General features: G+C 41.6%; 1 protein-coding gene across 2 annotated transcripts in view; it reads left to right on the top strand.

Annotated features, from left to right (window-relative positions):
• The window catches only part of DNAH9 (dynein axonemal heavy chain 9), a 378,056-nt gene that overhangs the window by 140,881 nt on the left and 216,629 nt on the right, over window positions 1-20,546 (top strand). For both annotated transcript variants that reach the window (XM_050764993.1, XM_050764994.1), the window contains 5 exons: window positions 688-845; window positions 4,645-4,783; window positions 7,286-7,573; window positions 13,550-13,760; window positions 19,202-19,329. In XM_050764993.1, the coding sequence (XP_050620950.1) occupies window positions 688-845; window positions 4,645-4,783; window positions 7,286-7,573; window positions 13,550-13,760; window positions 19,202-19,329 (924 nt within the window). The remainder of the gene's footprint in view (window positions 1-687; window positions 846-4,644; window positions 4,784-7,285; window positions 7,574-13,549; window positions 13,761-19,201; window positions 19,330-20,546) is intronic.

Genomic DNA, 20,546 nt, shown 5'->3' with positions numbered 1-20,546 from the left:
CGAGTATGGTGAAGCTCAAATGAGTTAATACATAAGTAGTGGTCAGAACTGTGTCCGGCCAGTGGTCAGCCCTAATGCACTTCAGCCATTGCTACAGAGAGAACCCACATTCAGGGAGTTGAACACCTGTTTGCTGTTCCCTCCCATGCTCTTAACCACAGTGTGATAAATATGGATGTGGGCAGCCAGATTTGTTGTTTTGTTTTGAGATGTAGCCTCGCTCTGTCAACCAGGCTGGAGTGCAGTAGCATGATCTCGGTTCACTGTAACCTCCACCTCCCTGGTTCAAATGATTCTCCTGCCTCAGTCTCCCAAGTAACTGGGATTACAGATGTGCACCACCACACCTGGCTAATTTTTGTATTTTTAGTAGAGACAGGGTTTCACCGTGTTGGCCAGGCTGGTCTTGAACTCTTGACCTCCAGTGATCTGCCCGCCTTGGCCTCCCAAAGCGCCGGGATTATAGGCATGAGCCACTGTGCCTAGCAGTGGCCAGATTTCTTTTAGACATGCACCCAGGGCCTGTCAGTAAAGGGTCTGGGGTGTGGTCATCATGCCTGTCTTTCAGTGAAAGGGGCCACAGAACAATTCTCTGTGCTGTGTGTGACTACAGGCTCCCAGCTTTAGTTATGACCCTTCCACTGAAATGCAGTTGAGGAATTTCTCGCTGATTGATTGGTTCACCAGGTAAAAAGCATTCAAGATGCGATTAGAGATAAGAAGCAGTGGTTCAACTTCCTTGGGGAGGAGATCAGCCTGAATCCTTCTGTCGGAATCTTCATCACCATGAACCCGGGCTATGCCGGCCGCACGGAGCTGCCAGAGAACCTCAAGGCTCTCTTCAGGTGAGTGTCAGCTCTGCCCCATGCAAAAGCCCCAAAAGAGAAGTTTCTTTCATTTTTCCACTTCAAATGTGTGATGTATATTTTAAAGAAAATTTGGAACATTTGGAAAAGTAGATTTTTAACAACCATCTTTAATGTCTTTAATGCAGTAAAATTGCTTTCTGCTTAATTGTGTTCTGTTCTCCTTTGTATACACATTTTAAATCCACACGTCAGTAGCCTACATTTGCAGTCTACATAGTTTTGTGTTGTTTTGTTTTTTTGTTTCATAGTCTCTTATATCATAACTATTTCCTTCTATTAGATATTCTTGATAAATCTCATTTCATGGCTGCAGGTTTTTTTTTATCAAGTGCATGGTTTACAATGTAATTAACTACTCCCGCATGGTTAAATATTAAGACATTCTAACATTTAAAGTAAATTTATGCATAATGCTGTAATGTACATCTTTGTACATTAATCTTTTTTTCTGTATGCATGATTATTTTCTTTGGCTAGCTTCCCAGAAGTGGAATTACTGTGTTAATGGGTAGAAACATTTTTAAGGCTCTTGATACACATTGCCAAATTGCTTTCTAAAAAGAGTAGTACCAAATTGCACTCCTCGTAGAGATGCATGAGAGCACCTCTTTTACTTCACCCTTGCTACCGGTGGACATTGCCATATTTTAAAACCTTCTTTACTTTGATAAGAAAACACAAATACATTTCTTCACAGGAGCTGGAGGCTGCATTCTTTTTCCAGAAAGGAAAAGTTGGCCCAACAAAGAGAAAACTGAAGAACGCTTTGTGCCTTCTGATTTTCTGGTTACTGAACCTTTACCTAAGGGAGATAGACTGTGGGGAGCTCTGACAAAACTTTTTTTTTTTTTTTTTTAGACGGAGTCTCGCTGTGTCTCCCAGGCTGGAGTGCAGTGGCCTGATCTCGGCTCACTGCAAGCTCCGCCTCCCGGGTTCACGCCATTCTCCCGCCTCAGCCTCTCAAGTAGCTGAGACTACAGGCGCCCGCCACCACGCCCGGCTAGTTTTTTGTATTTTTAGTAGAGACGGGGTTTCACCATGTTAGCCAGGATAGTCTCGATCTCCTGACCTCGTGATCCACCCGCCTCGGCCTCCCAAAGTGCTGGGATTACAGGCTTGAGCCACCGCGCCCGGCCCTTTTTTTTTTTTTTTTTTTTGAGACGGAGTCTCGCTCTGTCGCCCAGGCTGGAGTTCAGTGGCCAGATCTCAGCTCACTGCAAGCTCTGCCTCCGAGGTTTACGCCATTCTCCTGCCTCAACCTCCCAAGTAGCTGGGACTACAGGTGCCTGCCACCTCGCCCGGCTAGTTTTTTGTATTTTTTAGTAGAGACGGAGTTTCACCGCATTAGCCAGGATGGTCTCAATCTCCTGACCTCGTCATCCACCCGCCTCGGCCTCCCAAAGTGCTGGGATTACAGGCTTGAGCCACCGCGCCTGGCCGACAGAACTATTTTGTCTCATTTTTGGACTGAGAAACATAGTGCTGTCTGTCCAGAGAGGTTGTCAACACTTTATTGGATTTCCAGAGGCGTAGGAGGTCACTGGGCAGCTCCCTGCGTACTTCACTCTCTCAGTCGTGGCAAATTCATGTGTCGCTGGAGTGATGGCAGCTTCTCCTTCTTCAGCCAGGTCCCTGTGTTAACCAAGAGCTCTTGGAATGCCAGCAAGCTATCTAAACGGGTGCTACAGAATACTGCATTGTTGGCAATTTTTTTCTACAAAGTATTTATTAAATAAGCGTTGTGTTACAAATGATTATAGAAGTAGGTTATCACCCAGATAAGAATTCTTTCTTACCTTTTTTTCTTGCTGAATCGTTTTTGCTGAATGGAATTGTCTTTGCCAGTTCAGGGTGCCATAATAAACATACTGCAGACTGGGTGGCCTAAACAGCAGACATTTATTTCTCACAGTTCTAGAGCCTGAAAGTTCAAGAGCAGGGTGCCAGCATGGTCAGGCTCTGGTGAGGGCTCTCCTCCAGGTTGCAAGCGGCCACCTTCTTGCTGTATCCTCACATGGAGGAAAAGGATGAGCTAGCTCTCTGGCCTCTTCTTATAAGGGTATTAATCCCATTCATGAGCGCTCCACCCTCATGACCTAATGACCTCCCAAAGGCCCCATCTCCAAATACCATCACATTGCATTTTGGGGGCACACAACATTCAGTCCATAACACATACCCATAGAAGGAAATTTGGAAATAAACAAATGTATTTTTCAAAAATAGTAAGTACAAACATCTACTTTTACATTTAATTCTCTCAAAGGCCCTATGAGGTGGATAGTACTAGTTTCTCCAGTGTATAGTGAAAAAACAGATGCATTCAGCAAATTGCTCAGGATAGTAACCCTAGTTACTAGGGTTAGCTAGTGAACCAACTAGTAAGCGGCAGAATGCTAGAGTTTGAAACCAGAGTCCCTGCTCCTCCCCCCGCCCCAGTCCTGTCATCCAGGAACAATCAGTGTAACCGTTTGGCATTTTTTTTCCAATACTGCATCCGTAGCACATTTCTTTTTCAAAATTGGGATCAGACTCTATATAGTTTCGTATCCTACTTTCATTAACTAATGTTTGTGTCATTATGTAATTTTCCTTCCACACCACTATTTTTCATGGCTGCATAGTATTCTGTTGTACCAATGTATATTTACTCTTATGTGCAAGTTGCAAAATAATTTTGAGAATTTAAGCATTTGGTTGCTCCTTTGAATTTGAATACAATGTAAAATATTTCAAGAAAAAAATGTGCTCAAATGAAATGTTTATGAAAATTTCATATCAGTATAGGGAAAATGCAATTAAAGAAATGTAACAACCTTAGGTTCCTATTACATACCTAACAAATTAATAAAATGTAAGTAATTTTAAAATCAAATGTTTTTAGTGCCAGAGGAAAAAGAAAATCGCAACAAAGCGTTCTAGAAAACCCTTTCTATATTATTGTATATGCCATTCTGTGTCAAGATAGCGTTAATAAATATTGAGCTGGTGCAAATGTAATTGCAGTTTTTGCCATTGAAAGTAATAGCAAAAACCGCAATTACTTTTGCACCAACTTAATACACACTTCAGACCTTATCATTAGAAATTTACATTTGTATTCAAACAAGTACAGGATACGCCCTGGGTGTCTAGGCTTACAGGAGACACACATTTTGAGAAGGAAGAATAGGGGAACTCTCAGTTTCTTGAAAGTAATGGCAAAAACCACAATTACTTTTGGACCCACTTAATACATGCTTTAGGCCTCATCATGAGAAATTTACGTTTGTATTCAAATAAGTACAGGATAAGCTCTGCATGTTTAGGATTAGAGAAGACACATATTTTGAGGATGAAGAATAGGGGAACTCTCAGTTTCTTGTAGATACCCAGAGAAATTCAATTCCTTATTCTAAGCCTCGAATCTGTTCTAGACAATTTGTTTTACTAATCCATGCCTTGTGTAAGACACACTGACCTCAAGTCACAAGACTTGAGTGGTAGTTCCAAGTCTGCCCCTGCCTGCTAACATTATCCAGCCCCTTAGGAAGGCGACTTCATTTCCTTTATCCTTAGCTAACTCATCTCTAAGTTGAAAGTCTTCATGCTAACTGCAGCAACACATAGAATACATTGAAAGTCTTAGATGAAATAATGGCTCAGGTATTTCCATGAGTTTTTGCACTTGCAGTTGCCTCCGTGTGTGATCTCGGCCAATGCCTATTTTCTTGCAGGTCTCCTCTTCAACAGTTACTTGGGAAACTGACTGGGCCTTCTGTCTTCCTATACTTAGGCCTTGTGCAATGGTGGTTCCAGACTTTGAGTTGATCTGTGAGATCATGCTGGTGGCAGAAGGATTCATTGAAGCCCGGTCATTAGCCAGAAAGTTCATCACTCTTTACCAGTTGTGCAAAGAGCTTCTCTCCAAACAGGTAGGATCTCTAAGGAGGCTGCACAACCAAGCACCGTGCAACAGCCCCAGCTCTGGAAACATTCTGGAACAAATGTATTAGGAAAACATGCTCGAGCTTTCTCATAGAGAGTCACTGTGCCCATAAGCATATCGAAAGCTCTGAACACTTCCACAATAAAGATTTATGTTCATTTTTTTAGCTCTGCATTTTTCAAAATTAATCTCAAAACTCCATTTTTTAATAGAATACTTAGCAACACGTCACAGACACCAGTGTCCCATGAGAGACATTACAGTGGTCAATAAAAAACCCCTGGAGGAAATGGTCTGTACCTGAAGGGACATAGATAAGGAGGGTTAGGGAAGCAGGTTAGTTGTTAACCAGCTTTGAGCTTCTCATAGTTGCTTGGCCTTACCTGTAGCTTCCGCCTAAGGCAGGGGGAAATTCACAGAAAAATTGCACCTTAGCAAAACATTACCTGCAAGGTTTCTGCCTTGAACAGAGAATTTCTTTTTGTCAAGGATAGATGACCAAGCTTCCCTGGGCTGTCCCCAGTGAGCTTTGGGAATATCTTGTTTTGATCACCTTTACTGCCATAACACAGGCTGTCTCAGCCCTGTGGAGTCTGTCCAAGATGCAGAAAATCCTGTTTTCCTCATACTTCTTTTCTCATTGTACCCCCTCTCTCGGTTCTTTCCCAACGTTGACTTCCAGGCCAGTGACTCCCTCTTTTAAGGCTTTATCCCAAACCTCTCTTTTGAGCTCTAAACCTGTACATTCAATGGTCTGTACCACAGCTCCCCCGAGTGTTTAAAAAGCTCCTCCAGCTCAGCACTCTAAAGCTGATCTCCATCAGCTCTAAGCCCAAGCTTCCTTCTCCTGTGTTCCCAGCCTCAGTATGCTGACCCCTCATTCACTCATTTGCTAACTCTAGGACCCTGGGAGTCACCCTGGGCCATTTTCTCTTCCTTGGCCCTGTATATAATTTTAAATGAACCCTTAAGATTCTATGTTCTGGATATTTCTCAAATAAGTCTCATTTCCTTTCCCTATTCATTGCTACCACTTGAGTTCCAAGCACCCATATCTTTTGTTTAAACTATTGCAACTGCCTTTCTACTAGTTTTTCCACCTCTATTCTAATTCCTCAGATCTGTTCTTTAGCCACTTGCTAGAGTGATGATTTAAAAATGCTCCTCACTTGTCCTAAGATAGAGACCAATGTCCTTATCACTCTCTGCTAAAGACTTCAGGGTGTTCTGTCTCCTCCTACCTCCACGGCAGCGGCTCACAGCTCTCTCCCTGTCGTGTGATGCTCCATCTCCATTGATCTTTTTTGAGTTCCTTGAAACTGATTGTCTTCTCACCTGAGCTTGTGGACATCCTGTTCTCACTTGCCTTGACTGCACTTCTTTTTCATCTGTGCCTGACTGAATTCCACTCCTTTAAGGTCTTCTTTAATGCCATTTCCTTAGGGTAGTCTGATCCATATCCTGGGTACAGCCACTGTGTTCTTAGTCATCATTGCACACTGCATTTTTCTTTGGTAGCATTTTAATTTTTTAATTTTTTTTTTTGAGACAGAGTCTCTCTCTGTTGCCCAGGGTAGAGTATAGTGGTGATCTCAGCTCGCTGCAACCTCCATCTCCCATGTTCAAGCAATTCTCCTGCCTCAGCCTCCTGAGTATCTGGGATTACAGGCACCCACCACCACGCCCAGCTAATTTTTGTATTTTTAGTAGAGACGAGGTTTCACCATATTGGCCAGGCTGGTCTCAAACTCCTGACCTTGTGATCCACCCGCCTTGGCCTCCCAAAGTGCTGGGATTACAGGTATGAGTCACCGCACCCAGCCTCCTTGGTAGCATTTCTCATGGCTCTAATTAAATAGCAATCTGCTACAAGTCAAGTAGAGGAGCTGGGACTTGAACAGAAGTCTGAGTTCAGACTCCATGCTCTGTTCTGCCCACTACAGCTCCTTCCCACTCCATGCTGCCGCCTAAAGCCTGCTATCAGCAGTGTGGTCTGCTCTCCCACAGACCCTACTGGCAGCACCGTGACCAGGGGGTTCATCTTTGACAGAACCCACTTTAAGGAGCTATTCTTGAAACCTCTTTTCCCACAAAATGTGAAGGTCTCCAAGGCAGCGCATGTAAGCTCAGCATCTATCATCTCTAAGAGTTAACATGGCTCCCTCCTTGACAGCCCTTCCAATTCTACCTGCTGAGTGTGCAAGGAGTAGCCAGATAGGTTTGAAAATGGATCTGTTTGATCTCTCTGACCCCTACATCATTTGTATGTTCTATGTCTGCCCTGCTGTTGTCACAACTGGAAAAGTAGCTAGCGTTCGACCAGGAACTAGAATTCTGGAATCATAATTTTCTAAGTCATTCCTTCCCATGTCTCTGCCCAAGCTTCAGAGGTGACCTAACGGTGATAGGATATTTACGATTCTGCAGACACTCACCCTAGCACATGGTGTTCTGTCTCTCTGCCACTTTGGTCTAACGCTGCCCACAGGATCATTACGACTGGGGCCTGCGGGCCATCAAGTCCGTGCTGGTGGTGGCGGGATCCCTGAAGCGAGGAGACCCTGACCGGCCTGAGGACCAGGTCCTGATGCGCTCCTTGCGGGACTTCAACATCCCCAAGATTGTGACTGATGACATGCCCATCTTCATGGGCCTGATCGGGGACCTCTTTCCCGCCCTGGATGTCCCCCGGAGGAGAGACCCCAACTTCGAGGCTTTGGTTAGGAAGGCAATAGTGGATCTGAAGCTCCAAGCTGAGGACAACTTTGTGCTCAAGGTACACATGGTTTTTCCTCCCAGGATTTCTCTATCTCTTACTTATTGTCCTGGACAATGGGTTATCCTTCATCCGTAATCCAAAGTGTTGTTTTAGATGTACAAATATGTTTTAGATGTAAAAATCCCTAGTTAGTGATAATTCATTTCAACCGCTCTTCACTGGGGACCCACAATGTGGAATGAATGGTAGGGAATACAAGGGAAAGTTGGAGGATCCTTACTTTATAGCCCTTCCATTCTGTTTGGTGTACCTCAGCCTGAATGCCAACTATCTGCTCACTCACCCACAAATGAAAGGACAGAGGCCAAGATCTGGCCACATCTACAGAGCCTCCACTCAATCCTACTATCCTGGGTGGAGACCAGCAAAAGAGAGCACCTGGGACCAGCAGAGGAGAATACACCTCCCAGCCTCCTAGAAAACACAGCACAGCTCCTTATTTAACCTTGAGGCTTACCAGATATTGAAGAAACCCAACAACACGTGAGATAAAGACAAATGGACAGACACAGACAGACAGACACACGCACACAACAAAAACAGCCAGTGAAAATAACAAAGAGAACATTTTTAAAGTTCTAATTAGCATCTTTGAAGGAAATTTTAAAAATGATATCTAACAAACAAGAATTAGATGCCATTGTACAAAATAAAAAGCACTATTGGAGAATTATAAAGACCTGTTTTAAATATAAAATTGTATGATTGATGGCATTCGAAATTCAGTGAGAGGATGGGAAAATAAAGCGAAAGGCATCATCCCAGGATAAAGCTATAAACAGTATTATGTATTATGTGTGTGTGTATGGTTAAAATATTCACACATGCACACACACACAGAGACAAAGTGTGAGAGGTGAGATGATGTACAGAGGATCAATTTAGGTTATCCAACATGTTACTAGAAAGAATTCTAGAAAAAGAACAGGAAGCTAACTAGAGCTGGAAAGACATGTATCTACATTGGAAAGACAGTACTGAACAGAATGACTTTAAATGAGTCTGTGCAGGGACACACCATAATGCAATTTCAGAGGTCAAGAATCAAGAGAAAACAATAAGTCTCCTAGTTGAGTGAGGAGGTAGTACTAGTGTATTAATACCTGAGACAGGGTAGTTAGGAAAGAGGTTTAATTGACTCACAGTTCTGCATGGCTGCGGAGGCCTCAGGAAACTTACAATCATGGCAGAAGGTGAAGGAGAAGCAAGTCCTTCCTCACAAGGCAGCAGGAAGGAGACAGAAAGAGTGCAGGGGAAATAAAGAGCTGTGGACACCCTTTGTCTTCCTTGCACAGTGCATTTTTCCTTTGTAGCATTTATCACAGCTCTAGTTCAATAACAATCTGCTACAAATCAAGTGGAGGAGCGGGTGCTTGAAATGAAGTCTAAGTTCAGACTCCATGCTCTGTTCTACATGCTACACCTCCTTTCCGCACCATCCTGTTATAAAACCATCGGATCTCATGAGAACTCACTCACTAGCACAAGAACAGCATGGGGGAAACTGTCCCCGTGATCCAATCACTTCCCACCAGGTCCCTCCCTCGACACATGGGGATTTGAGGTGAGATTTGGGTGGGGACATAAAGTCAAACCATATCAACAAGTGATCCAGGAAAGGAATTCAAGAGGAACTCAGAATCTCTTGTCAGCTAAATTGGATACTAGAGAACAAGAAAACCATTCCTTCAAATTTTTTGAGGGAAATGATTTCAAGACTAGAATTCTATATAACCAAATTATCATCCATGATATTCTCAGAATCATAAATGTTACTTCTTATGCACCCTTTTTGAGTAAGTTACTTGAGGACATACTACAGCAAAACAAGAATGAAAAACAAGAAAAATACTGTGAGATTCAAAAAAATCAAGAATCAAGAAAAAAAAAAATCCTGAAATGACAGCTGTTAGCAGGCCTAGAAAGCAATCAATTCAAGTTAGAGCAGGAAGTCAGTAGTCTCCCAGAAAAGAGAACCTTAAGAAAAGTGAACTTATTCAAAGCAAGAATGGAGTAATAAGCTGCAAGTTCTTGTGTGTTTTATTGAACTTCTAAGTTATGGGGACTGTGACGGTTCATTTTATATGTAAATTCGTCTGGGCCACAGAGTGCCCAGATGTTTGGTCAAACATCAGTTTGGGTGTGTCTGTAAGGGTGGTATAAAGTTCCAATTAGACAAGATGAATAAGTTCTGGAGATCCATTGTACAGCTTGATGACTATAATCAAAAAGATTATTGCATACTTGAAAATTTAAATGAGAGTAGACCTTAAATGTTCTTAGCACAAGAAAGTGATATGTATGCGAGGTGAGATATATGTTAATTACTTTGATCTAATCATGTCACAATTATACATATATCAAAATGTATTATATACCATAAATATATACAATTGTTATTTTTCAATTGTACCTTAATAAAGCTAGGGAAAGGAGAGGAAAAAAGTGTTTATACATTCTACAACATGACTGAAAACATCTTTCTAAGTCAAAAAAGAACCAGTCACAAAATACCACATATTGTATGATTTTATTTATATAAAACATACAGAACAGACAAGTCTTAGAGGCAGAAAGTAGACCAGAGGTTGCATAGGACAGAGGTGGGGGCGGGGAGTGGAAATTGACTGTTAATGGGTGTGGGGTTTTCTGTTGGGTTTTCTATGTTCTAAGATTCGATAGTAGTGATGGTTCTACAATTATGTGAAGATACTAAATTTCATTCAGTTGTACACTTTAAAGGGTGAATTTTATGGTACATGAAGTATGTCTTACTAAAGTTGTTGGCGTGAAAAAAGAAGAGGTGATGGATCTAGAAAGCAATTTTAAATCTTCCCAGCATCTCTGGTAAATCCCTTGTTTATGCAAAGGAACAAACAAAAGTCTAGGAATATAATACAATCTCCATTCAGGAGCCAGAGTACCATCTCCCCCTCCCTCTCCTCTCCCTCTTCCTCCTCATTCCTCCCCTTCGCCTTCCCCTTCCTTCCTTCCTCCCTCCCTCCCTTCCTTCCTCCCTCCCTCCCTCCCTCTCTCTCTTTTTTTTTTTCTTTTCTTTTCTTTCTTTCTCTTTCTTTCTTTCTTTCTCTTTCTCTCTCTCTCTTTCATTCCTTTCTTCTTTTTCTTTCTCTCTCTCTTTTCTTTTCTTTCTCTTTCTTCTTTCTTTTCTTTCTGCAATGACCTCAGGTCAATTTCATGCTTAAAACCTCCAAATGCTTCCTATTATACTTAGGATGAAATTCCAGCTACCAATTTCTGCATCTCTCTCTGGCCCCTGCTTGCCTCTTTTGTCTCACCTTGTGCCGCTCTCCCATTTATGCCCCTGGTCTTTCAGCCCTCTAAGCTTGATGCTGAACTTAAGGCTTTTGCACTCACTGTTGCTGTACCCGGAATGGCTTTTCCTGCTGGCCTTCACATGGCTGACTCTCTTTCACTCATATCTGAGCTTAAGCCTCCTTGGAGGTTCTTCCCAACTCTCTCCTCATTCCTATCTGAGATGATCCTGCATAAAGTCATTGAAGGAAGAGACTCTCTTCTGGGTGCTTTTGGGCCCTGAATCATAGGAACAGCAACGCCCTGGGACAGAATAAAAAAGACACTGATGCTGTGGACAACAAGACGCAAAGTAATATCTCAGGAGATGATCCTGCCACAACTGACACTGATCTTCTTGCCCCCAAACAGCCATTTAATCTGCTACCTTCACACTGAGCTTAGCACTGCTGCTCTCCTCCTAAATTCCCTGGTCGTAGAATTCTAGAATTCTAACACCTGTATTATTTAAATTTCGAAAATATAGGAGTCCTGGCCAGGCGCAGTGGCGCACGCCTGTAATCCCAGCACATTAGGGGGCCAAGGTGGGTGGATCACCTGAGATCAGGAGTTTGAATCCAGCCTGGCCAACGTGGAAAAATCCCATCTCTATTAAAAAGTACAAAAATTAGCTGGGCGCAGTAGCAGGCGCCTGTAATCCCAGCTTACTTGGGAGGCTGAGGCAGGAGAATCGCTTGAACCCAGGAGGTGGAGGTTGCAGTGAGCTGAGATTGCGCCATTGCACTCCAGCCTGGGAGACAGAGTGAGACTCCATCTCAAAAAAAAAAAAATATATATAAAAAATATATATACACACACACACACACACACACACAAACACACAAACACACATACACACACACACACACACACAGGGAGAGAGAGAGAGAAGGTCCTTACTTATTTTTTCAAACTATAGAAAAAATAAAACATACAGGAAAAAGCTTATTCTCTCACTGCCCTGTCAACATTTTGGTGCATTTTCTGTTCAGTTCACCTTTCCTCTGCTAAGGATCTTATAGTGCAAAATCTGAAGAAATCTGAACTACAGTAAAGTTCAAATTTTTTTCTCATGATATATAAGACCTTTCACAATCAGGCCCATCCAGCCTTTCCGGTCATCCTTCACATTTTCGACAAGTATTCGTTCATCATTTGGCACGTGCCAGTTTCTCTGCCAGACTTTGTAAAGAGAGAGAAAAAAGCTCAGTCCTGCCTACCTTCAAGGAGTGGATAATAGAATATGGGGACAAAAAAAGTAACTACTGCAGTATGTTGGATACTAGGATGTAGGCTAGTATGGGACATCTGTACTAGGCATGGGTCAGACTGAAGGCTTCCTGAGGAACGTGCAAAGGTTTAGACAGAAGATGGCAGGAGAAGTCATTTTTGTTTTTTGTTTGTTTGTTTCTGTTTGTTTGTTTCTTTGTTTGTTTTTGAGATGGAGTCTCGCTGTTGTCGCCTAGGCTGGAGTGCAATGGCACGATCTCAGCTCACTGCAACCTCTACCTCCCAGGTTCAAGCGATTCTCCTACCTCAGCCTCCCGAATAGCTGGGATTACAGTCGCCCGCCATCATGCCCAGCTAATTTTTTGTATTTTTAGTATTTTTGGGTTTTTTTAACCATGTTGGCCAGGCTGGTCTCGAACTCCTGAACTCAGGTAATCCACCTGCCTCAGCCTCCCAAAGTGCTGGGATTACAGGGGTGAGCTGCCGCGTCCAGCTGGAAGTCACTCTGAGCAGAAGGAACGGATACAGGAAAGAGCACCATTTAAGAGCTCCAAGTAGTTCTCTTGCTGGACTGTGTGTGTTGCAGGATAAGAGATAAGACTGGAGTCTGATTTGGGCCAGGCTGCAAAAGGACCTTGTAAACCAATCTAAGGATTTGTATTTCATCGCCAGAACCATGGAGGCCAATGAAGGGGACAGAGTGAAGGCAGTGGCTGGTCCAATTTTTATTCCAGTAAATGTGCTGCAACAGTGTGGAAAGCTGTGCCTGGAAGCAAACCAGCCCAAGAGTGATGAGACCTTCAGTGCCACCATGGTCCCCACAGGACTTCTGACTCCAGCCTCCCCAAACCATCTGGCCAACCAGTCACATCATACTCTGTCACACCGCAAGCCTTTCTTCGTGCTGTTACCTCTGCCTGGAATTTCCTTCCTGTTCATCTTCTGGGCAAACTCCTACTCATCCCTGGAGCCCTTGTTCAAATGTTCCCTCCTTTATGAAGCCTTTCTCATTCCCTTTATGTGTACAAAATCAATGGTTCCCTCCTCTCTTGTTTCCACAGCACCTTATAAATACCTCTGAGATAGTACTTATCCTCTTACCTTAGAATAATTTGTCCACATGACTTTCTTCTCCATCACACTCTAATAAGATCACGGAGGGCAGGAGAATCGCATCTGAATTTCCCTCACCTGGCACACTCTGTAGCACTTCATTGGTGACTAATAATTATATACCTGAATGATGAATACAGGAACAAATGAATCGTGTTGCACCTATATTTCAGACCTCCTCACACGTCTTGGGGTAGATAACTCTTCCTCTGTTGACTTCAGGTCTCACTTTGCACACCAGCTAGGGTCACAGGACAGCAGCTGGGATGCAGGTGAGTCGCAGGCTGGTCCCTCTGGCTGAATTTCCTGCCTCCCCAGGTGGTCCAGCTGGAGGAGCTCCTGGCTGTGCGGCACTCTGTATTCGTGGTTGGTGGCGCTGGTACCGGCAAGTCACAGGTGCTGAGGTCCTTGCACAAGACCTATCAGATCATGAAACGGCGCCCCGTCTGGACTGACCTCAATCCCAAAGCAGTCACAAATGATGAGCTCTTTGGCGTCATCAATCCAGCCACGCGAGAATGGAAGGATGGTAAGTGTGGGATTCTCAAGGATGGTAAGTGTGGGATTCTCCCAGGAGAAAGTCTCTGCTAGCCTCAGAGCCCCTGTGGCGGGCTTGGATGCAGTTGGGTGAATTGCAGAAGCAAACATTGGACTCATCTGCTTGGGACCACAGAAGGAGATGAAAAAGCCAGTAGAAAAGGAGAAGGAGGAAACCAATTTTGGCTTGGAGGGGAGCTTCAGTTTTTCAGATATTCTCCCTCCTTGGGGACCTCTTCCAGCTGCCTTTTAGAGAGTGCATTTAAAGAGGAGAAAGCAGGCCAGGCGCAGTGACTCACACCTGTAATCCCAACACTTTGGGAGGTGGAGACGGTGGATCACGAGGTCAGGAGTTCGAGACCAGCCTGGCCAATATGGTGAAACCCCGTCTCTACTAAAAATACAATAAAAATAAAAATAAATTAACTGGGCGTGGTGGTGCACACCTGTAGTCCCAGCTGCTCAGGTGACTGAGGCAGGAGAATCGCTTGAACCCGGGAGGTGGAGGTTGCAGTGAGCCAAGATCGTGCCACTGCACTCCAGCCTGGGTGACAAAGCAAGACTCTGTCATAAATAAATAAATAAATAAATAAATAAATAAATAAATAAATAGCAATGCAGGCATTCAGCTGTAGTTCACTGACTCTGGAGCACGAGCCGTGGTGTAGGATTAACACTGCCTGGCAGTAGACTTCAAGTATGTGTTGGGTAGGGAAGCCCACGGCTCCTTCCCAAAGAAGTGGTGCTGTCTGGCGTCCTACAAAGGGCACTATTCCCCTATTTGGTGTCGCCCCAGCAGTGATGGGGAAGCTGCATGCTACAGAACCTTGTGCCCATGCCAGGACCCTGATGTTTATCCATTCAATCCCAGGAAGGCCCCTAGAGCCATATTCCCTTCTACAGTGATTCAGAGGCCCTCAACCCTGTGTTTGCTGGGTGCTGATCTCAGCCTTACCTTCAAAGAACTAAACATCACCAATAGACATTGTAAAGGGTCGTCTGGCACTGGAAGAGAACAGAAAAGAAAGTTGAGGGAAAAAAAAAGAGGTCCATGAGCTGATAAGGAGGACCTCTTTCTAAAACAGATGTGGCTTCTGGAATGAGGAAATCTCAGCTCCTTCCTGACGTTTCAATGTCTGACCACATCTGGGTCAAACTCTCTGGATTTCTCTAATTTAGGAGCTTTCATCTGAGATCTAGAACACAGGGATTTAACAACCAGAGTCTAATTTTTATTTTGCTTTTAACAAGGCTTAGCATCTTCTTATTGATCTTAGTAACTTGCTCTTTTGTGATTTTATTTCCTGTTTTTCTTACCAGTTTTTAAGAGTTTTTTAATATATCAAAGATATTAACCCTTTATTTGTCACATGCATTGCTAATGTTTCCCCACCTATTCTTTGTCTATAGACACTTTATTTTCCCATGCTCTTTTTAACAAAGGAAATTATGCCTGTCTAGTCTTTTTAGCATCTGGGATTTCTATTAGTTTATCATTCTTCAGCTGTTGATATAGTATCATAAATTTGATCAAAAAAGATTCTTTTTACATTAACATTTTTTATCCGTCTGGAATTTATTTTGGGGCTTAGTATGAGATAGGGTACAGAATCAACTTTATTTCCTTCCAGATGGATAATTGATTGTAACCACACCATTTATTAAGTAAACTATCCTTTCCCTCTGAATTTAAATACCAGTTTGTCATTTATTAAATTGCGTATGTATATTGAGATCTGATTCTGGGCTTTCTATTCTGTTTGACTCACCGCTTTATCTAATCCTATACTAATGTCATTTTATTTTAGTTACAGTCGTTTTATAACATATTTTAATACCCAATGAGGTAAGTCCCTCCTCAGTAATCTTTTGTAATTTTATTGTCTTGTCTCAAGCACTTCTTTTTTCATATTAAATATAGGCTCAATAATATAATTCAAAAATTTTAACTCTGAATTCTAGTTAAAATTTTATTAGATTATACATTAAATTTGGGGAAATTGACAAGGAAGATATAATAATCACAAGTCTGTATTCACTAAACAAGTAAATGGAATATAGCCTTTAAAATATGTTTAGGGGCCAGGCACAGTAGCTCATTCCTATAATCCTAGTGCTTTGAGAGGCCAAGATTGGAAGATCACTTGAGGCCAGGAATTTGAGACCAGCCTAGGCAACATAGTGAGACCCCACGTGTACAAAAAAAAAAAAAAAAAAAAGAATTTAGGATAACTTCAAAAGAATACAAATTAACAGGTTATTTTAATTTTTTTATGTATTTGTTTTTTATTTTCAAAATTAATTCCAGTAAACAGAAAAATAAGTGCATAAAGGAATTGGCAATTATATCACTAAACTCAATATAATACAAAGTTATAGAATGTTTATCCCATAAATAGAAAGTATTCCTTTCCTGGTGGGGTTCGTGTAACATTTCCAAAAATTAAAAATGTAATTGGCTACGGAGAAAGCTATAATGAATTCAACAATATCAATTTACAGGTCACATTCTCTGATAACAATGGAATAGAATTAGAAACAAATAGCGGGAAAGTCACCAAAAATGATTTTACTACTTGCAAATCAAGAAATGCTCTCTTGATTCCTGTATCAAAAAGAAAATTTAATTGCAACCTCTCTAGGATGCAATAAAAAAATACTCCATACAAGAAAACCTATGGGCTCCATCTAAAACCTCTAAAAGGGAAAACCTTTTAAACTCACTTTATTATAAAAGGTGGGCTGAAAGTAAAGGAAGTTAATATTTGTCATAAGAAATTATTCAAGCTAAACACAAAGAAAATGAAGGAAAAGGAACTGATAAAGATAAAAGCTGAAATTAGTCACCAGGAGGAACACAAAAAGATTATATAAAGATAAATAAAAGAAATAGAAGAAATAGATAAACCCAGCCGGGCGTGGTAGCTCACGCCTGTAATCCCAGCACTTTGGGAGTCCGAGGTGGGCGGATCACGAGGTCAGGAGATGGAGACCATTCTGGCTAACATGGTGCAACCCCGTCTCTACTAAAAAATACAAAAAATTAGCCGGGCGTGGTGGCGGGCGCCTGTAGTCCCAGCTACTCGGGAGGCTGAGGCAGGAGAATGGTTTGAACCCGGGAGGCGGAGCTTGCAGTGAGCCGAGATCACGCCACTGCACTCCAGCCTGGACAACAGAGAGAGAGACCGTCTCAAAAAAATAAAAAGAAGTAAAACCTAGGCAAATTATCCAAATGATAAGACAGAAAATAAGTTCCATGAAAGATGTGCAATTTTAAGGGCCATAGAGGCTGGAAAGAGACAGTAAAACCATCTGGCCGATCACGAGGTCAGGAAATAGAGATGATCCTGGCTAACATGGTGAAACCCCATCTCCACTAAAAATACAAAAAATTAGCTGGGCAAGGTGGCGGGCACCTGTTGTCCCAGCTACTTGGGAGGCTGAGGCAGGAGAATGGCATGAACCTGGGAGGCAGAGCTTGCAGTGAGCCAAGATGGCGCCACTGCACTCCAGCCTGGGCAACAGAGCAAGACTCTGTCAAAAAAAAAAAAAAAGATTAATAAATGTAAATATTGGTTCGCTGTAAAGACCAATAAGATAAGTCTGTTGTGAGAGTGATTAATGGAAAAAAAGAGTAAATATACATATAATTTGGAATTAACAGAAAAGACCAAAGTAGAAGAAAATATTTGATGACACATACTTGAAAAACTAAAAGAAATAGATGAACCCCTAGCAAAATATAAATTAATAAAATGTCTTCATTAAGAAGTAGAAAAATTGAGTAAACTAGTGTAAAGGAAAAGTTAAAAAAGAATAGAGCAAAAAATAGATAATTTCAAAATTATGAAGAGATAACTCTCAAATTATTTTACAGAACAAGAATAATATTGATATCAATTTTTATGTGGAGCCAAAAAAACCCCAGTGTTACTCATTAATATAGATACAAAAATCCTAAATAAAATATCAGTAAGTAGAATCAAATAGTATCTCAAAAATAATACGTTTTGACCAAGTAAAATCCATTCCATGAATGGAAGGATAGAGCAATTATTTTTAACAGTATTAACATAAAACATTGACAAATTAAAGGGGAAAATTATTTGATCACTAAATAGATACTTAAAATGCAATTCATTCCTAATAGAAAATTCTAAGTAAAGTAGGAATAGAAGGAAGCCCCTAAAATATACTAAATGCTCTGTATCTAAAGCTGAAATGAAAATAAAGTCATTCTGAATAATGATACCGTAAATTTCCATGAAAAATAAGGAACAAGTCAGGGATGCTTATTGTCAACATTATTGCTTATTGGGGTTCTAGAAAATGCAATAGGACAAGAAAATGGAATAGATGGAATAAATCGTAGGAAAGAAAAAATAAATTAGAGGAAAGGAGAGAAATTATTGTTTTATTATGCAACTTTATACCTAGAAAATTTATGAGACATTACTGAAAAATTACTAGAATTAATAAGAAAGTTCATTAAAGGCAATTGAACATAAAGTAAATACACAAAATTTGGTAACTTTTCTCAATACTGGTAAGAGTCAACTAAAAATAGAAGTGCAGGAGGAGAAAATTCATTTCACAGTAGCAATAAAAATCATGACATATTTAGGAACACATTTAACCAAAGACATGTATTTTAAAAGCTGTAAAAATGTACTAGGGACATAAAACCATATGTGAATAAATGAACAGACATGCCATACTATTAACTGGGGAAATTTAATGTCATAAAAATCAATTTTGCCCAAATTAATATATAAATTTCAGGTAATGACAATTAGAATCAGATGAGCCTCTTTCCAAAGCCTGGGTTTGGCAAGATTCACCAAGACTGCAATTACAAAGCATGAAAATGCTACCTTAAAAAGTTTAATGTAGTTTCATCATGTCATAGTTACTTGCTGAAATGACTCACTTTGTCGCTTGAAAAGCTACTACTATGAGGCATTGTTCTTGTTCTTGTTGATGTTATGAAAAGTTAGACTAAAGCACAGGGAAAACGCACCTTGGGCACTGCCAGGTTTTTGCAAAGCAAGATATAAAACCAGGTCTGCATCCGGGCCAGCATGGTGAAACTGCGTCACTACTAAAAATACAAAAAAATTAGCTGGGTGTGGTGGCACGTGCCTGTAGTCCCAGCTACTCAGGAGGCTGAGGCAGGAGAAGCACTTGAACCCGGGAGGCAGAGGTTGCAGTGAGCTGAAATCACACCATTACACTCCAGCCTGGCAACAGAGCAAGACTCTATCTAAAAAAAAATAAAGTAAAATAAAATAAAAATAAAACCAGGTCTGATCTGCCTTTGCATGTTCCACGTACACCTCCTTCTGTGTGTTGTAGCTAAAAGGGGAAAGCTATGTTTAAGTGAAAGAGGATTAATGATGAAATGGAAAATAAGGTATCAGTGGTTCCTTTTAGGATTGTTCTCTTCCATCATGCGGGAGCTTGCCAACATCACCCATGATGGGCCCAAGTGGATTTTACTGGATGGCGACATAGATCCAATGTGGATTGAGTCCCTGAATACTGTCATGGATGATAACAAGGTATGAAATTGGGGGAGATCCCTAGATCATTTCTAATCATCTGTGAAACCAGTCACCCAGTGTGGCATTCGTATTTGCAAATCTAGATTCCACATGATGGCTGGCTCAGAATAAGGAACTCCCAGCACCCTGGGAGGCCAAGGTGGGCAGATCACCTGAGGTCAGGAGTTCAAGACCAACCTGGCCAACATGGTGAAACCCCATCTCTACGAAAAATACAAAAAAATAGGGCATTGTGGTAGACGCCTGTAATCCCAGCTACTCAGGAGGCTGAGGCAGGAGAATTGCTTGAACCCGGTAGGCAGAGATTGCAGTGAGCCAAGATCACGCCATGGCACTCCAGCCTGGGCAACAAGAGTGAAACTCCATCTCAAAAAACTAACTGGTGACTGTTAAGCTGGTGGCTGTTCCTAAACTTGTTCAGAGAGCATGTCCAGATTACAAGTTTTAAAATGCCTTCAACATTTACAGGATTGTTCGAATAAAAGTATGCTCTCCTGGAGAGACTACTTGATTTTTTTTTAACTTTTAGGTTTGAGGACACATGTGCAGGTTTGTTACATAGGCAAACTCATGTCACAGGGGTTTGTTGTACACATTGTTTCATCACCCAGGTACTAAGTTCAGTACCCAATAGTTACATTTTCTGCACCTCTCCCTCCCCCTACCTTGTGCCCTCAAGGGGGCTCCAGTGTCCTGTCTTGTTCCCTTCTTTGTGTTCACGAGTTCTCATCATTTAGCTCCCACTTATAAATAAGAACATGTAGCATTTGGTCTTCTGTTCCTGCATTAGTTTGCTAAGGTAATGGCCTCCTGCTCCATCCATATTCCCACAAAAAAGAACATGATCTCATTCTTTTTATGGCTGCATAATATTCCATAGTGTGTATGTACCACATTTTCTTTATCTAATCTGTCATTGATGGGCATTTAGATTGGTTCAATGTCTTTGCCATTGTGAAGAGTGTGGCAATAAACATTTGCGTGCATGTGTCTTTATAGTAGAATGATTTATATTCCTCTGGATATATGTCCAGTAATGAAATAGCTGGGTCGAACAGTAGTTCTGTTTTTAGCTCTTGAGGAGTCACCAAACCGGTTTCCACAATGGTTAAACTAATTTACACTCCCACCAACAGTGTATAAGTGTTCCCTTTTCTCCACAACCTCACCAGCATCTGTTCTTTTTTGATATTTTAGTAATAGCAATTCTGACT

The sequence above is a fragment of the Macaca thibetana genome, chromosome 16 (assembly GCF_024542745.1).
Source record: "Macaca thibetana thibetana isolate TM-01 chromosome 16, ASM2454274v1, whole genome shotgun sequence".
In the NCBI taxonomy this organism is placed as follows: Eukaryota; Metazoa; Chordata; class Mammalia; order Primates; family Cercopithecidae; genus Macaca; species Macaca thibetana.
The sequence above is the reverse complement of the archived record's forward strand: the minus strand, read 5'-3'. Positions and strand labels throughout refer to the sequence as shown.